The 18,161-nt window shown below is 57.8% G+C and overlaps 1 protein-coding gene across 5 annotated transcripts; it reads left to right on the top strand.

Annotated features, from left to right (window-relative positions):
- The first annotated feature begins 977 nt into the window (after positions 1-977).
- Positions 978-12,301, top strand: NINJ1 (ninjurin 1). 5 transcript variants are annotated; one of them, XM_043927906.1, is made up of 5 exons: positions 978-1,212; positions 9,160-9,174; positions 9,389-9,614; positions 10,442-10,600; positions 11,710-12,301. In XM_043927906.1, exons 1-5 carry the CDS (start codon positions 1,138-1,140, stop codon positions 11,742-11,744), a joined length of 510 nt encoding a protein of 169 aa, XP_043783841.1. In that variant the 5' UTR covers positions 978-1,137; the 3' UTR covers positions 11,745-12,301. The 5 variants fall into 5 exon arrangements, with proteins under 5 accessions (XP_043783841.1, XP_043783843.1, XP_043783842.1 ...); XM_043927908.1 differs by lacking the exon at positions 11,710-12,301 and having other exon boundaries at positions 981-1,212; positions 10,438-10,598; XM_043927907.1 differs by lacking the exon at positions 9,160-9,174 and having other exon boundaries at positions 993-1,212.
- Positions 12,302-18,161: the final 5,860 nt, after the last annotated feature.

The raw sequence follows: 18,161 nt of genomic DNA on the forward strand, positions 1-18,161 counted from the left end.
AGCTCTAGGCCAGTGTAACTATCTCCCGACCTTGGGCACTGCTGCTTACTCTCTCGGATCTCTGGTTTAACAGGAGGGGAAAGGTCACGCCCACATGGCCTTGGTCAAGTGCCTTGTGCTAACAGAATTTAGCAGACACTATGAGAGAAGGCAGAAGGTGGGGGCGGGAATGGGGGTGGAGGTGGGCAGTGCAACTGGGAGGAGTAAAAAGCTGTTGGTCCTGGGAGCCAGGTCAGGGTCAGGGCAGAACACAGAGACCCAGACCTTCGCCTACCAGGCCAGGGAGATAATGCTTGGCCTCTTTGCACCCGCCTGGCTTCTGGGAGAGGCCTGCGTCCCAGGAAACAAGGACTGAAAGAGTCAAGGGCTGGAGGAACCAACATGCTTTTGCCACCCCTAGCGGCTGGCACCGGCACAGACAAGGTGCCACCCCAAACAAGGGGCCCTGCCTGAAGACACAGAGGCTGCTCCATGAACGGCGGCAGGCACAAAGATCTGCTCTCTGCCCCCTTCTGAGTGCGTGGGAGGCCTTCACGTCCCCTTTTCCTAGAGAAGGCCAAAGTTCAGAGGATGTGACACCCAGGCGACTCGCAGGTTTCGTGTGCGGGGCGAGCGACGTGTTGGCGAGAGCTGCACCGGGGCCCCCGGGATGAGCGTCATCCGGGGAAACACAAAACCACACCCGCGGCAGCACCCGCTAGCCTTCATGGCGGTTAGCGAAGCGGCCAGGGAAAGGCCGGTTCTTGCCCTCGTTTTATGGATTACAAGTGTCCACGACAGGAACACAGAAGGCGACGTGTGTTACCACGAACACGAGAAGTCGGGGACCTAACAGAACGGAAACTCAGCGCGGGTTCCCCCTGCCATAGCGGTCCACACGGGGCAAGTCCCGAGTGGCCTAAGCCCCGCCCCCCGGCTTCCGCCAGGGGGTTGGGGGCGGAGTCTGAGGGCGGCTGCGTGCGCCGGGCCGGAGGAAGGCGGGCCGGAGGAAGGCGGGCCGTAGGCGGAGTCTGAGGGCGACTATGAGCGCCGAGCTCGAGGGGGCGGGCCGTGGGCGGACCCGCAGCGGGGTCTGTGTGCGCGGCTGGGGCGCGGGCCACGCTGAGACCCGGAGCAAAGCTGACCCAGTGCCTCACCATGGACTCGCGCCCCGAAGAGTACGAGCTCAACGGCGACCTGCGCCCGAGCTCGCCCGGATCCCCAGACGCCTCGGTAAGCATCCCCTCCCTCCATGCCGCTGTGCGACCTTGGCCGACGCCCGCCCTCTCTGAGCCCTGCGCCCGCGGTTCCCAGGCACCTACGGGCGCCGACCCGCTGCGCGCCGCGTCCGCAGTGAGGGTCGGGGTGGTCGCCATGCCCCCTGCGTCTCGCCCCCTTGCCAGCGTGGTGGCGGGGAGCCCAGGGATGACCCGGGGCTCAAGCCACTCTGGAAGGTTGGGCTGGGGCGCAGGCGGTTGGCAGGCTGCCGTAGGTGGCCCGGGGCAGGTAGCGCCCACACGGAGCTGCGCAGCCGTGGGGCCTGGGCGCCACCTTCACTCCGCTTTCCGCGGGCCCCTGCCTTCCAGGCTCGCACACAGCGCTCCAGCTCTGCCTCTGCTCCGGTTCGCTGCGTGCCGGGAGTAGGCGCAGAACGGATCCCGGCCTCTGGGCTCCAGGCCAGCAGCGGGCAGACAGTTACGTCACTTACGGTGTCCACAGCGACCGCACAGTCTTGTGCATGCCCTGATGGGGAACTTGGGGCCGCTGTGGCCTCCTCCCCTCTCTCCCCCCGCGGGTTCTTGTGCCTCAGTCCGTCCTGCTGGCCTTGGAGCGCTGTGAGCATGGGGACAGGCCCTGGCAGTGGTCCCATTTAGATCCAGTACCCTCCCACCCTGGGGTCCCGTCCCACTGTTGGAGCAGGGCCAGAGTAGCGGTTGGTAACCGGCCTTGCCCAGGACCAGCACTTCCCCAGGGCCTGTGTTTGTGGCGCAGCCCTGAGCACCACCCTTTGGTAACTTGTTGACATTGGCCATTCTTTCAGTTTCTGACCCCCTGGGGATGGGGGCAGGGACAGAGACCTCTCAGTCATGGACACCAGACTAAGGCCAAGACTGACCCTGCTCAGGTGTGGGTGACCAGTCCTAGGCGATGTTATAGTAACAGGCCATGTTAAGGGGGTGGAGGGCAAACATGTGAGGCAAGCAAGGCCCTGGCCTGGGGAACAGGCCCTCAGCAGGCAGGGATCCCTGTGCTCAGGGGTCACTGCCATTGGCTTTGGGACTAGTTGCGGGAGCCTCAGCCCTGTTCCACTCAGTCTGAGAGCGGAGACCAGTCCTCACGGAGAAGCCATGGGCAGAGTGCTGAACGCACAGGTGGGTGGGAAGACTTCCTGACCAATGGGGACATTGGCACTCAGCCCTGGGGTGTGAGTATGTGTGGAAGGGCATCCCAGGCAGGGGGAACAGTGGGAGAAGGGCCCAGCGGCTGGACCACCAAGTACATCGGGGTTGGGTATAGGAGGTCAGACCTTGCCAGCTGCGGAGGCCATGGAGGCTCTGGACACTCATGTGAGAGGGGACACATTCTTCCAGGGGGCTCCAGTCACAGGCAAGGAGGCTCTGGGAGAGAAAGTCAGGACTGACAGCTGCTCTGCTTATCCAATCCGGGGTCCAGGCCCACCCAACACTGCTCTCTCTCCAGCCTCTGCCTTCCGCTTCCCACCCTCAGGACCTGCCTCACTGTGCTCTTAGGCACATCACGTGTGTCTCAGTTTCTTATTTGTGAAAGGGGATGAGAGCAGCACCTCCAACAGAGGGTTATGAAAGAAAGTAAAAGTGTTAGTCACTCAGTCGTGTCTGACTCTTTGTGACCCCTTGGACTGTAGCCTGTCAGGCTTCTCTGTCCATGGGATACTCCAGGCAAGCATACTGGAGTGGGTGACCATTCCCTTCTCCAGGGGATCTTCCCGACCCAAGGACTGAACCTGCATCTCTTGCCCTGCAGGCAGATCCTTTACTGTCTGAGCCACCAGGGAAGCCCTCAGAGGCTTGTGGTGAGGACTAAATGGGCTAATGTGTGAAGTGCTGGGGGAAACTGGACACATAGTATTCACATTCCTGCCTGCCAAACTAGATCCTCTTTCAAAGATGACATCCCGGCAGGGTTTAGGAAGGGCAGCACCTTCTCCCAGGTGCAGTCCGCTCTCCCCCCATCCTGCCATAGGCACGGCCCTCCCCCTGCACCTCACCTGGCTCTTCCACAGCCTCCCCTCCCAGTGGCCCCTGCCTGAATCTGAGTCCCAAGGTCCTGCTTGAGGAGGGGTAGAAAGGCTTGCTGGGAAGAGGAAAATCCCAGGATCTTCAGATATGTCCCCACTTGAGCAAGAGCCCCCAGACAGGATGTGTGGGCTGAGTCACCACGATGTCCTCAGCGTGCCCCTGGCTGCAGGAAGACTGACTGGGAGCCCAAGCCCAGAGCCCCCATCGGTCTCAAGATGCCCTGCTGCATGGCCTTGGGCAAGTACGGACTCTCTCTGAACCTCAGCTTCCTCTTCTGTAGAGTGGGGAAGAATCACTCACGTCCCAGGGTGACTGGACTCAGAGGAGAGTTGTATGTATAATCCAAGGGCAGATGAGCTGTCAGGCCAGGGCAGTGAGGGAGCTCCACAGATGTCCCCCTCCACGTGCTATGGCCTCCATGCAAGGCCAGTCTGCTCAGGGCCCCTGCTGGAGTGAGTTGGTGTCTTTAGTCAATTAACTCACTTTTGGATGGCAGCAGAAGAAATAAGAAGCATTAGTTATATTGTGAAAATAAATGTGGCCATGCCCAGGGTTTATCTGAGGGGGCAGCTGCCTGGGACACTGCAGCAGACTCTGGGGCTATATCCAGCTGAGGACGCAGCAAGGCGGTGGCAGGACAGGGTGCAGTGAGGCTCGTAGGGCAACATTTGGGCTTGGAAACCAAGTCCTGGGAGGGAGGGTTGCTTGCATAGCCTCAGCTGCTGGGAGAGGTTTGCTCTTTTTCTCTTAAACTCTTTTTTTGGCCTTGCTGAGCTGGCATGTGGAATTTTAGTTCCCTGATCAGGGATTGAGCCTGTGCCCCCTGCCTTGGACTTGTGGAGTCTTAATCACGGGATCACCAGGGAAGTTCCAAGTTTGCTCTTTTTCTCATTTCTGCTCTCCTGGCAGATCCCGAGGCTGGCGGGGTCTTGGCCATGTTCCAAAAGGCAACCCTGACGTGGCCGCGCGGTCACTCCTGGTCAGTGGTGAACCCACAGGAAGCAGGACTGCCCAACGCCGCTCAACTGCTGCGAGGACCACCCACCCCAACCCTGGGAAACTTCCTGTCAGGAACTCAGACATGGAGCAAGAGACCTCCCGAGGCTGGCTGGGCACAGATGGTGTGGGGACAGTGCAGGAGTGAGCTAGTGTGACCTGGGGTGGGTGCCTTCACGCTGAGCCCAGGCAGTGGACACAGTAGCAGCTTCTGCCCCACACTGATGGGTCAGACAGATCATACTCAGCCCCAGCAGATCCTACTTGGTGGGTTCTCAGGTCCCAGCCCAGAAGTGAGGACTCCAGAGCCCCCACTTCCACTGTTGCCCACGGAGCCCAAGGGGAGTGGCCCTATGCAGGAGTGGCTGCAATGGCCAGCATCTGAGCTGGGCTTCACTCAGCTCCTGCAGTTTCTGGGGCTAGTCCTCACTCTTCCTTGTTATGGACTTTCACCATAGAATTAATTACAAATGGTTACAGTTCACTTGGGAGGCAGCCTTTCAAGGCGGTGAGGCTGGGTGGCAAGGAAGAAGAACATCCAGTCCTGCCCTGCACCAGCTGTGTTCTAACCAGCCACTGGGCTTCTGAGTGTTTCATTCATTCCCCGTCATATGCCCGCCTGCCCATCTTATAGCTGAGCAAACAGCACAGACCTGTCACTCTGCTGGTCTGTGGTGTGGCAGGATGTGGAGAAGATAAAGGGAAGGCCCACATCCACATCCCACCTCTTCCCAGAGCAGCTGATGAGCCTCATAGATTTTGGGGGCCTTGGTCTCTCATTCTTTAGATGTGAAATTGGGCTCTGGGAAGGGGTGCAGGAATTCCCATGTGGGAATCTTGTTCTGTGCTTGTACCTGGGATTTGGAGTCAGTGGCAGAATTGGGGGCAGGCAGGATTGGAGGAAGTCCATAACCCAAACCTTGAGGTCGTGCAGAGGTTCAGTCAGCCATGGCCCTGGCCTGCCCTCATCTCCCAAGGAAGCAGAGGGTGTACAGAGGCTGAGGATGGGCCAGACCTCGTGGGCCCAGCTGGAGGCCATGGGCAGCCTCTCCAAGCCCAGGGTGAACTGGAGGATGCACTGTGTTGAAACTGGGTACTCTGAGTACCGCAGACCTGTTTTGAATCTCGCTTCTGTTCCAACTTGCCTCCCTGTCCAAGCTGAGGTTGCTCAGTGCAGTGACCCTGGGCCAGGTGGCCTGGGTCCCTGTGAGCTGCCTGTATACAAATGACTGGGGTGAGGCACTCTGTCCACAGAAAGTGGGCTCGAGGGGCCAGCCTTGGGGGCACCCCTGCCAAAACCAGCTCCTTCCCTGCAGGCTCCTTCCTGACTTTTAGAAAAAAGAAAAAAATTGGCAACCCTAAGCTCACTCAGCTTCTGAGATGCCACTGGGGTTTCAGCGAATTCCTCTTGGTCCCAGGGACACATTAAACTGGGCGTTTGTTCCCTGCACTGCCCAAGTCATGGGCAGAGGTCTCAGTGGGAGGGTCCCAAGTGTGACTCCTGGCAGCTGGGTGGTGGGGAGGTGAAGCTCCACACCTGTGCAGGATGGGCTCTGACTTCCCCCCAGCTTGGGTGACCTCCTCAGGATAGCACCTTCCCTGGGATTCATCTGTACAGTGGTCACCTCTCGGGCCCAGAGCTCTCCCCACAGCTCAAAGCCCCTCCCCAGAAAGCCTGGGATACCAAGGACAGACATGAGGAAAGTGAATCAACCCTGAAATCCACCCCCCACCCAAGGCCCTACCACATAAAGCTCCCCGGGCCCCCTCCCCAGTGTGGACATGAGGCTGTGCCGTGTCATGGATGGCCCTTAGCTTCAAGGTGGACAAGCTGGATTCAAATTCTTATCTGCCCCTCCCTCATGGTGGCCCTGAGTAAGCCCCCTTGAACTTTAGTCTTCCACTCTGTAGAATGGGAGAACAGTGCTCTTTCTTACTGTTAGTATACTTGGTGGGTGGTAGAACTTCCCAGACTGTGGCCGGGGGTGTACAGATGGGAAAACTGAGGCCCAGTGAAGGGAACATGTTGTCGAGGCTACACTGCAAGCCTGTAGTCAGCTAGGGCTTGTCCAGAGCCCCCTCCCCACCAGCCGTCTGGCCTGCAGCCTCTGGCCAGTGCTCCTTATCACTGCATGGGTTGAATAGGAAGCATATGGCTCTGTGGGCAGGAAATGTCCTGGCCAGGAAGGGCATATGGGTTGAGGCCCTTACTTGCTCCCAGGGGCCCTGAGACAGTGACCAGACCCCCCAGAACCTCCTGGCACGTTTGCTCCATGGCCCTGTTGCACACCTAGGGTGCTCAACCACAGCGGGGGCTGGGGACTTCTGAGCACTCAGCCTCACAGGTGACCCTGACCCCAGCCCCCTCTGCAGGGCCGGAGGAGACCGTGGTGTCAGCTCTCAGAGCTTCTGAGTCCTGGGACCTGGGATCAAATCCCAGTGCAGCCCTCACTTCCTATTGACTTTGGACACATTTCCTCCCCGTACAGCCTCAGTTTACCCCTGGTAAGCGATTGTGAAGACAGGGACTCCCAGGAGGAAAGCACCGAGCTGAAGGGTGAATAGGATGACGGGCTGTGCCCTGGGCACCCAACGTGCAGGGCAGTGGGGCTCTGCTGCTGCTGGCGTCATTGTGTATTTGAATGCGTGTGTGGTTGCATAGGCGTGAAATATTTATACAGCTCAAGAGAGTTCAAGTGAAAGAGGAATTCTCCCTCCTGCCCAGAAGCCTCCACAGTTAGCCGCGTGTGTGTTTGTTAATGCGCACACACATGTGCATTGTGTGTATGTGTGTACATGTATGTGTACATATATCTACATGTGTGTACATGTGTAGCATGTATACATGTTAGTGTGTACGTACATGCTTATATATATTGTGCTTCTCTATGTGTGTGTATAGATGCATGTGTACGGCGTGTATATGCTCATGAATGTGTGTATTTGTTTATGTATAGCTCCCCTGCCCCCAGAAGGTGGAAGCTCCTTGGAAGACCTGCACCTGGCTTTTTCTCTGAGCCTAGGCCACCCTGGGGCCTCAAGGGAAGATGTTTTGGTGTTCCTGGTTTATGAAACTTATGGGCACATGGCCAGCAGGCCAGGGCCTCCAGGATGCCTGCACCCAGTGGAGCACATACATGATGGAGCATGGCCAGCTGGGCCACTTCTCAAGAGCAGAGCTGGGAGATAGCCTGGGTGCTTTTGAGGTGGGGCACAGACCCTGGGGAGGAGTGATGTGCCCTGGGTATTCTTGGCCTAGGCGGGCGGCCCACCCAGCTGTGAGTGCAGTTGTAGGCCTGGTATGGAGGCAAAGGAGAGACCCCACTTGAAGAAAGAAAGAGGCTGTACATGGACTTCCCCAGAGAGCAGGGCCAGGGCACTGGGTTGGACAGAGAAGGTTTTCCCAGCGAGCTCTTGGGTCTAGAATTTTAAACCAGGGGGATTTGCTGCTTAAGAACAACTGGCATTGAGGGAACACAGGACGCGGGAGTCTCTGTTCCCATGCTCTCCCTCCTGGGCCTGTTTTTCTAGATTAAATTTAAACTCTAAAAGATACAATGTAGTGATGACCTAGAGGGCTGGATGGGGAGGTTGGGAGGAAGGTTCAAGAGGGAGGGGATGTATGTATACATACAGCTGTTCACTTTGTTGGAGCAGAAGCTAACACAAAATTGTAAAGCAGTTATATTCCAATTTAAGAAAGAAGATATAATGTAAAAGTAGTTTTACTTCTGTATTTCTGTAATTTCCATGATATGTATAGTTCTGTAATCTCCATGCTTTCTCTAACTACAGAAAGTAGAGGTTTGCCCTCCCCAGAACCCCCACCCCCCATCCCTGCATCTTTCATGAGTCTAGAAATAAGATCTCCTGAATGGCCCCAGGAGGCCTAGGCTCAGGGAGGCCTGTGGACAAGGGGCCAAGGCTGAGGGGTACAGGTTAGTTCTGGGAGGTTGGGGAGGGGCCTGGCCAGGGGCAGCTTGAAGAGGGCAGATGGGCTGGCTACCAAGAGGAGGCCTGGCAGCTTAGAGTTGCCTTCAAGTGAAACAGCTGTCCCAGAGGCAAACTCCAGTCCCTTTGGGGAGCGGTCTGTGTGGCCTGGCCTCCAGCTTCTGAGGCCAGCCTTCTCCTGCCTAACTCCCCTCCCTGCTCCTGCCCCTGGAGAGAACCTAGCCTGCAGAGAAAGTCAGCTCGGGGTGGGACCTTGAGGCATGGAGGGCACTTGGGAGTGACAGGGGCCTGGCCTTGAGGACTCGGGATGTTCTCAGGCGGAAAGTGAGGGAGGAGGTATCCGAACTCATGTTCGCATTTTATCAATACAAACATGAAGGCGGGAGAAGCTCTAGAGAGCCACACGTCATGACCAGTAGGACACTCTAAGGGTGATCTCACGTTTCTTATCACAAATACTAGTAATAACGGGGCAGGAGGAGACTCTGGAGGGGTCGATGTGTGGGGGCCTGGGTGTGGTGATGGTGTCATGGTGCATACTTAGCTGCAAACTCCTCAGGTTGTTCGTGTCACTCACATCTCACTCAGTAAAGTGGTTTAAAATTGTTTTTAATAAAAAAGTAAGGAAGAAGCTAAGTTTAGCTGTAGATTAGAATACTGAGGCATCTCTTGAGCACCTGCTGTGTGCCCGCACAGCTGGGAGATGGCCTCGGTGGATCAGCCATCCCAGGAAGGCTTATTTCACATGTGGGCGAGTGTGTGGAAATCTGAGATCCAGCTGCTATCACGTCACTTCCCGCCCTGGCACCAGTCACCTCCTGAAGGGAAGGGCGGGCAGGGGCACGCAGGGGAGGCTGCCAGGCGGCCCCACCCACGGCAGGCAGATGGTTGGCAGCATTTTCCCGTCTAAAACCAGAGTGCGCTGAGGTTGTGTTTTCTTTCCTTTCTCTTCCAGGACTTGATTCCTAGGGTGGGTCTTGCAGGGCTGTACAGTCTTCTTCTCTGGGCCTATTGTTCTGTTAAGCAGCACATCCCTTTCGAGCCTCATCTGCTGACCTGATCTACCCCCACCTTCTTGCCAGTACCTAGGAAGGAGACCAGGCTCAAAGTAGGGGACACCAGGGTGGGCCCGGGCCTGCAGCCCCCTGCTGCAGAGCCTGGCCTGACCACCCTGCTCCCTGCAGCCTAGCCGCTGGGGCAGGAACCGCCCCATCAACATGAACCATTATGCCAACAAGAAGAGCGCAGCCGAGAGCATGCTGGACATCGCACTGCTGATGGCCAACGCCTCCCAGCTGAAGGCCGTCATTGAGCAGGGCACTGGCTTCGCCTTCTTCATCCCCCTGGTGGTCCTCATCTCCATCTCCCTCGTGCTGCAGATTGGCGTGGGCGTGCTGCTCATCTTCCTCGGTGCGTGCCTGGGCAGGGGGCTGCAGCCGTGGGAGGGCCCTGGGGTACCCCTCTCCTACAGTCAGCTGATTCTGCCTGCACACACTCTGGGATGGGTCACTTACCCGGCTGAACGTTTTGCAGGCCCTCACGAGCCGCACGGGAGCCCCAGCCTGCCTCACTAAGCCAGGTGGTCCAAAATGTATTAATAGCTCCCACTGTGGCCCCCAGAGGGCCCTTCATGTCCCTATCCTTCCACTCAGCCAAGCTGAGGACACAGGAAAACATCATAACCATGCTGTTGACGTGTATTGGGCACCTACTATGTACCCGCTAGTCCTTAGGTGGTCCATAGGGATCGGGTGATGGTCCTGCCCCCCAGGTGAGGGTCAGGTGTAGAAGCAGCAAAAATTTGAGCTCCCCTCTGCCTCCGCCTGGCTGTGTGACCTCAGGCAGGTTACGTGACCTCTTGGGCCTCTGTTTCCTTGCCTAGAAAGTGAGTGTAAGGACAGCCTTGGGTACGTGTGGGAACGGCTTCATTATCACACGCCAGTGCTCACAATGGTGCTTGCCTATGTGTGTGCAGTACATTGTGCCTTAGAATCCAAGCCTGGGCCTCCGGCCTCCACACCTTCCACTTCGTGGTGAGGTGCCAGGCCCCTCTGAGTTTCTTTTCACAGAGCAAGCGGGGCTGCAGCAGTCAAGCCAGAGATACCAGACTGCCTGAGCCAGGCCCCATTTTTGGCAGTTTTAAAGCAGGCATGTCTCTCTCTGGGGTTGGGGGGGCGTAGAAGAGGGCCCCATGATATCTCACAGCCCTGGGCAGTGCCTGCTCCTCTCACAGTTAGGTATGACCTCAACAACCCTGCCAAGCATGCCAAGCTGGACTTCCTCAACAACCTGGCCACTGGTCTGGTCTTCATCATCGTCGTGGTCAACATCTTCATCACTGCCTTTGGTGTCCAGAAGCCCACCATGGACATGGCGCCCCGGCAGTAGGGGCTCAGGTGAGCTGGCAGGGCCATCCGCAGCAGGGTCTATTCCACCCGCTCACCCCACTGGGCTGCTGACTCAGCGTGGGAAACTCAGGGTCTTTTGTGCAGACCTCCCGTGACTGCATCTGTCCTTGCCCAGACCTTGCAGGGTGGGTGCCCCGGGCATGTGCACCCCTACACCATACTCAGCCCACTGTCCTTGCTCAGAGAGACCCAGTGCCTGCCCAAGGTGACCCCACTTGGGAGCAGAAGCCACAAGGAAGTCAAGTGAGCCTCGTAACACACTCAACAAGCCCCTTTTATAGGGAGGTTGTGGGGGCTCAGATGCAGGCAACCCGGATTGTCACGAGGGCAGATACAGAAGGCTGGCAGGTCTGGCACATGTCCTGGCCAGGGTCGCACAACACAGGTCCACAGGGCCCTGGACCCAGCAGTCCTCAGGCCTGCCACAGAGGCGAGGCGGGTGCCACAGACAGACCCTCCACAGCAGAGTGGACAGGAGACTGTCTCTACACAGCAAACACCTGTGTGTCAGGGACATAGGAGGAAACCTTCCAGATTGACCAAGTGGATGATGAAGCAGGTTGCTGGGAGCAGGGCCTTTGTGTGGCCCTGTTGTGAGTATCTGGCTTCCACCTGCCCCCGCCATCACTATTGGCCCCACCTGGCATCGATTCACTGCCCAGCTGCTGGCCCCAGATTGTTATTCAGTCTGTCCCTCGTGGAATCCTCTGGATGCCAGCCTGCTCCCTCACTCATCGGATGACAACTGGGCCATTTATTAATCACCTGCTGTGTGCCCCAAACACAGTCTTGAGTCTCCCCAAGCATCAGCCTAGTGAGGAGGCCCCAAGGTCCCCACGGCACATGTCCACCCACCAGCCCCTGCTCTCAGGGTGCCCTGTCAGAGCGTGCCGAGCCAGGCTTTTAAACCCTGACAGCGTCCCACGGGGGGACACTGTGGCTCTCCCAGGTCAGGATTGGGCTGACTCTGGAGTCAGAGTAGCCCTGACATTTATGGGCTGGTTAGCAGACACCGCGCTGAGGCAGGGTCACCAGAACAGAGCTGGAGGCTCCTCTGGCCTTGGTGACTCCATGCCTCTCCTCTCTCTTCTCTGCAGGTGCCCCTGGATCGTGCCTGGCCACAGCTGCCTAGACACAGGAGGTGCCTCGCCCTTGAGGCCCATCATCCTGTGCACGGGATTCCCCTAAACCGCCAGAGCCCAGGCTGGCCTGGCTGGACTGCATCCAAATAAGCCACGTGTGCTCAGGCCACTCTGGCCACACAGGGCCTGCCCCGTCCTCAGCTGCTCCTCCTCCTGGAGCATGGAGTGGCCAGGCCCAGAAGATGGAACTGGTGAGCCCTCAACAAGGGTCATCGTTGGCGTGGACATGCAGCAGGCCCAAGGATAGGGATCAAGGGGCTGGCCCCATCTTGGGACATTTCCAGAGAGACGAGGCGATGCCTGCCCTCTGCCAGTGCAGCAGCATCCTGGCCTTGTGCGCTGCCCACCCTGGGTGACCTGTGATCTCTGCACTTCCTGACCCAGGACTATAGACCATCAGTGACCCTGTGGGTCCCCCACCGTGGCCACTGACCCAGACCTCACACCTTCCACCAGCAGTAACTGGGCAGGGCTTTAGCCCCTTCTTGGGGATCTGAGCCCCCACTTTTCTATGTATAAGTAACCAATAAAGCTGATTCTTCTCCTCGTGTGGCTCCCAGCACCACCCTCCCTGCCACCCAGGCCTGGGTGCTGCACTGTGCCCCTCAGACCCCCAGCCTATACAGCCCTCCTCTCTCCCTGCCTCCAAGCCTGTGGTCTATGGGAGGAGCAGCCTTTGTTGGCATCTCCAGACATCACCCCCACATGCATGTCCTTGGGGCAGTCAGCTCAATGACCCCTGACCAGAGCCTCGTGAAGAGTGCTAGCACTCCCACGTTTCCTGCAGTTTACATGCCCAACTAGCTCCCTTCTATACCCAGAGTACTGGATCAAGGAGAGTGGGGCTGATGCCAAGCCAGCCTCGACCCTGCAGAGACACCACTGAGGGCCAGGTGCTGTATCTGGGGGCTCACGGAGCCACCTCTCACCTGGCTGGGACCCCCAGCTCCCTCCGTCCACCCTGTGACCACCGAGCCCTCACTCTCAGCCCCCTTGTCCTCTCCTTTCTGACCCTTGCTGGCCCCATTCCCTCATCTCGAGTCAGCAATGCCCTCGCCTGGGCCTCTCCCCGTGGGATACCTGAGAACTCCCTCCAGGCAACTGGAGCCCGGGGAGGGGATGCAGCCCCCAGGAGCTCCCAAGGCCCCTTCCCCATCACTTCTCTTGCCCTCCCCACTCTGAGCCTGGGGCAGCTCCAACAGACATTCAGATGACCCCAGAGTCTTCTGTGGGGCTGAAAGATGAGCACAGAGTGATTGATAAACAAGAGTGCTTATGGGTGAGATGATCTAATCTGAGCTTTGCTTTAAAATGAATAACTCAGGGAAAAGGGACAGGGAAGCAAGATTGGAAGTGCTGGGGACTGCAGAGCTGGGGCCCCAGAGCCAGCTCTCTGCTCTGCTGAGTGTCTGAATGTCCCGTAAAGAGGGCTACTAAAGGTGATTCACACATGGGATGAGATCCCTGAAGAAGCAAGACCAGCAGGTGGGCAGTGGGTGGACACATGTTCCCAGAGGAGCCGATGAGCCTGGGGCCAACCTGGTCAGAGGAGGGCAGATGCACAGCTCTGGGACCAAGCGGCAGAGAGGCCAACCTCTGCGGCTGGTCACCATGAGCACTTCGGCTGTCTCGTTGCCAGGAAGCAGCAGGGGTCAGTCTCCTGGCTGTGAACCTGCCCCACTACCTGGCCCTCGTGGTGGATCCAGGGTGGTATCTGGGCCTGTGCCCCCAGGTCCAGCCCCGTTCAGGGCTCTGCACAAGTGAAGGCTACCCAGAACCATAGCCCTGGGGTAGCCTGAAGCAGTGTGGCCTGTGGTGTGGGCTGCCTGACAGCCACACCAGGGGGATGCCAGCCTGTGTGGACCATGGACATGGCCAGCAGATGGCTGAGTTCCTCCTTTGGTCAGGACAGGAAATTTGCCCAGACCTGACCAGAGAGGGTAAGCCCCAGGTGGCTGGATGGGTCCTAGGTCACCAAATCAGGCTGGCCTCTACAGGCACTAGGGGCATTGGGGACAGCGCATGACAGAGGGTGGGTATGTGCTTTCAGCCCCTGACAGCCTCTGCCCCAGCTGCTCCCCCACAGGTACCCCTGACAGCCCCTGATCTCCCCACCCACCAGCACCCAGGCTCATGTCAACAGACCCGCCCCCGACCCTCACTGTGGATGTACTCGGGTCTCAGGGCCTTGGCTTGTGCTGCAGTTCTCTAGGGTCAGGGCTGTGCCCTGAGTCTTCCCCACTGGCCCTCCTGACCACTGCTCCTGGTCACTGTCACAGTGGGCCATTTGGGTTTGCTCGGCCTTTGATGTCATTGGTTGCATCACTGCCCACAGTGTCCCTCTGGGGCCCTCATCTGAGCCCTGACTACCCCCACATCATCTGGCCCATGATCGGGGCTGTTGCCTGAGAAGGAGGGTCCTGCTCACCATCTGCCTGAAGGCTCAGGGAGCTCTGCCTGAGCTGGGGAAGGAGGTGGACCCCTAATCGCACTTGTACTTCTATTTGATCTGCTCTGCCCTTCCACTTGATGCAACGACTCAAAGCCTGTGCTCAGCACTGTGTCTGGCATACTTAGTCTAGGTACTTAGTATATGTCTACAATAGATCCACTCCTTAAGTTCCAAGCTCTGCACATGTGTTACAGTGGCCAAGGGATAGACAAAAAAAAAAAAAACACGGGGCCCAGAGAGCCGGTCAGAGCCAAGCCCTGCTGTGCAGCCGCCCCTTCTGGGGCCCCCACTCTGCCATCCCAGGGGACAGCAGAGACCCTGAGAGTAAGTAAGGGGCTCAAGGAGTAAGAAGCAAGGACATGTATGTGCCAAGTTGGGAGACTCCACAGAGGGACACACGCGGGGAAGTCAAGAGTGGGGGAGCTCTCAAGGCTGATGCTCCAGGACCCAGGACCAGGAGGGAGCCCTGTGGAAGGACAAGCCTGTGGTGCATGAGCCGCAAGGCCACGTGAGCTGGGGCTGGCCTTAAAGGACTGTAGGATGGTCAGTGCGGGGGAGGGGGAAGTCACGAAGAGCTAGGAATTGGGGCGACTGAGTGAGCTGGGAGGATTTTGTGCTTAACTTCCTTGCTGTACAATATAGAGAGATGACGAATGGATGGCAAAAAGATTATAGATTGATGGACAGATGGATGGAAGACAGACAGATAGATGATAGATAGATGACAGATAGGGGTAGGGATAGATGAGTCATCCCCAGGTCACCTTGGGGTTCTCCTCCCCTGACTCTCCACCCCCAATGTCCACCCTTCAAGGCCCAGGCCCACTTGATCTGAGAGAAGGAAGGACAGGGTGAGGCAGGGAGCTCTGAGAAGGTGGGCCAGGATGGGATGGGATGGGGCCAGGGGAGTGAGAAGGTGGACTTCCGCTGCAGGATAGAGTGGTTCCTTCCTGCCACACCTGCCACACCCACCTACCCACTTCCCTCTCTCTCAGGCACCTTTTCTCCCACCTGCCTTTAATGGAATTTAATTCCTCTTTTCTCACTGCATTACTTTTAAGAATCCAAGAGCAGAATGTTCTAACATTTTTCTTCTCTCTCTCGAGTATTTATTTCAGCGGAAACGAATTTAACTAAGCTTCTGGGTCTGTGTGTGGCCCAGGGAAGATGCCCCATGGCAGCAGTGCCCCCCGCCCAGACCCTGCCTTAGGCCTCAATGCCCTCTGAGGGGATATGGGGCTTCAGTCCTGCCTCCAAGTGGGATAAGAATTGAGGTGCCAGCTACCACTGAGCCAGTGCTGAGGAAGAGCACCTGCTCCATGCTCCCAAACCCCCACACAGTCTACAAGATTGGGGCCCCAGGCCCCATCCAGCAAGGACCTGACCTGCAACTTGGTCAGGTCTGGGGTTTGCGCAGAGGTTTTGGTGTGTGGTGTGGGCACTCTGAGATAGTCCTCAGAGCGCTGACCTGGCGGGTTGAAAATAACAACCCCAGATTCCAGCAGTGTCAGCACCCCTGTCCAGATCTTGTGCCTTCTCCCAGAGGGGAACCCTGCATTGTGCAAATTGCAGTTGCATTTCCGGCTCCACAGGCAACAGCCTGTTATTTCACTGGGCCTGAAACCATATCCCTGAGAGCATCTAGGACCCTAACTGCCTCAATCACAGGACCTCTGCTCTTCACATACACACCTCCTTCACAGACACACTCCTCCTGAAGGACCCTGTCACTTCTTTCCCTCCCACCCTCCTCACATCCTCCCTCACTCCCCTCCCAACACCTGGGAGCTCTTCCCCACCCAGGCAGACTGGAGATGGGACAGTCATCCCAGCACTGAGGTAGCTGAGGTACTGTGGGAGATGAGGAACTACTCTTCTTACCAGAGTTTGGGGGGACTTTCCCAGTTGAGGTGGCATTTTACCAAAGATCTGAAGGTTGAGTAGGTGGGGGGAGTGGTGAGTAGTCTTCCAGATGAGGGAACAGCATGTGCAAAGGTGGGTGGGTATGGATCATGAGCAGTTCCAGTTGTTGAGCTATGGAGGTAGGGACAGGGGACAGAAGGTAAGGGCCTGTCCCAGGGGGCCAGCAAGTAAGACTGTGACCCTTGGCCTCTTTCACACCTTGATGGACTTAATTCATTCCAGGTCATGGTTACTGACTGAGCAGGTAGTTGGCAGGGGGCCCTCACGGGGAGTGGCGCGGTGCCTAGACATGGATGCTCCATGGTTCCACCTCCCCCAGTCCCAGCCTAGGAGTGTGGTCATGGTATGGCAGCCACAAGCCAGGGGCAAGCAGATGGAGAGGGGCCTGGCTGGTGTCTGGGCTGTTGTCACAGACTTCGGCTGTGGGCACCAGGTCCAGGCACAGTTGGAGGAGGGGCCATTGAGGCTGGGATCCACAGAGGGGGTTCAAGAACAGCCTGAACTCGGGGGGCTGCTTTGGACCACCAGGGCAAGGCCTTGGGTGGGTCATTGCTGAAAGGAGAAAGTCAGCATTCGCAAGATGTGGCCCAGTTTGAGCCAAGGGAATCGGTGCCCTGGACTACCGCAGCTCACCAGCTCACCTGAGACCCGGGAGCAGCACCGACTGCCCCTCATTCAGGGGATGGAGCCCTGCCACAGGGCCTCACGGGTAAGTACTTAAGTACCAGGAGCTTCCCTGCCACAGGGCCTCACGGGTAAGTACTTAAGTGCCAGGACCTTCCCTGCCACAGGGCCTCACGGGTAAGTACTTAAGTGCCAGGACCTTCCCTGCCACAGGGCCTCACGGGTAAGTACTTAAGTACCAGGAGCTTCCCTGCCACAGGGCCTCACGGGTAAGTACTTAAGCACCAGGACCTTCCCTTCCACAGCCTGTTTCTGGGATGTCCCCTCAAAGGTGTTTCTACTTAATAGTTCAGGACTGCTAATCACAAAGGATATATATCAGGGGGGTATATAAGTAACATTTATTTCAGGAGACTGGAAGACTGAGATCAAGGCACTGGCTTGTCTGGTGTCTGCTTTGCCTGCACCCCACACACAGTGGCCTCATTGACGTTTACCTGGATGTCTCGATCACCTACGGTCAGGCATCCAGTGCCTTCACCCAGCGGTGCCCTTTACCCAGTTCTACCTGTCACTTTCACTGGGCACATATCACTTTTACCCAAGCACGTCTGTCAGAGAGCAAGACTATCCAGCTCAGGATATCCATGCTCAAGGAGGGGTCCTGTCTCTTTGAATAGATGGGTCAACTAAGGCTCAAGAGTCTGGAGCCACCCCCCCAGGACCGGCAGGGCAGAGACGGATGAGCTAGCGGTAAGCTGTGCTGTCCGGGGCTTCAGGGCGGGCGGGAGGGCTCCTCTGCCAGGCTCTCCCAGGCCCTGGCCCTCACTTTAATGACTGGGCATACAAATGAGTGAATGAACCCACAGGCTGACTGAACGAGGGCCAGAGACCACATTGTGATGCTAATTCCTCTGCTTCCCGTCTTGCTTCCCTCCCACATGCTGTGAGAGATGGGGGGGATGTGGGCGTGGAACCCCTCTTGAGGGCCTGCCCAGCGGCAGCATCATTCCTGGCGTCAGCCGGCTGTACCTCTGGAAACCCCCGGAGGGAAATGCAAGCACGTGATGATTCTTGGGCTGACATACTTGTTTCCCCAGAAAGAGGCTGGAGGGGAAGGAGATGACAGAGGGAGGCAGCGGGGAGAGGAACCCATCAGGGGCCAGGCCTTGTGCACGCGCACCTGTGTCTCTGAGCACTGCGCACACCTCTCACGTCTGTGTGCACGTGTGCGCGCGCACGTGGCGAGGGCACTCGGGTGCCGTGTGGTCCTGGGCGCTGAGCTTCGGCTCCCTCACTGGCCATGAGGGCGCTGACAGGGCCCCACAGCGGACAGGGGCCATGCGGTGGGGACTGCCAGGGCCCAGGGCAGAGCACCAAGCCCTCTTGGATGTGTACACTCACCCTT

The sequence above is a fragment of the Cervus elaphus genome, chromosome 16 (genome assembly GCF_910594005.1).
Source record: "Cervus elaphus chromosome 16, mCerEla1.1, whole genome shotgun sequence".
Taxonomy (NCBI): domain Eukaryota; kingdom Metazoa; phylum Chordata; class Mammalia; order Artiodactyla; family Cervidae; genus Cervus; species Cervus elaphus.

Coding starts and splice junctions, on each gene's coding strand:
- NINJ1 (XM_043927906.1), top strand. CDS start 1,138: ATGGACTCGCGCCCCGAAGAGTACGAGCTCAACGGCGACCTGCGCCCG. Junction 9,615..10,441: donor CGTGCTGCTCATCTTCCTCG/GTGCGTGCCTGG, acceptor TCTCACAGTTAG/GTATGACCTCAACAACCCTG. Junction 10,601..11,709: donor CCCCGGCAGTAGGGGCTCAG/GTGAGCTGGCAG, acceptor TCTTCTCTGCAG/GTGCCCCTGGATCGTGCCTG.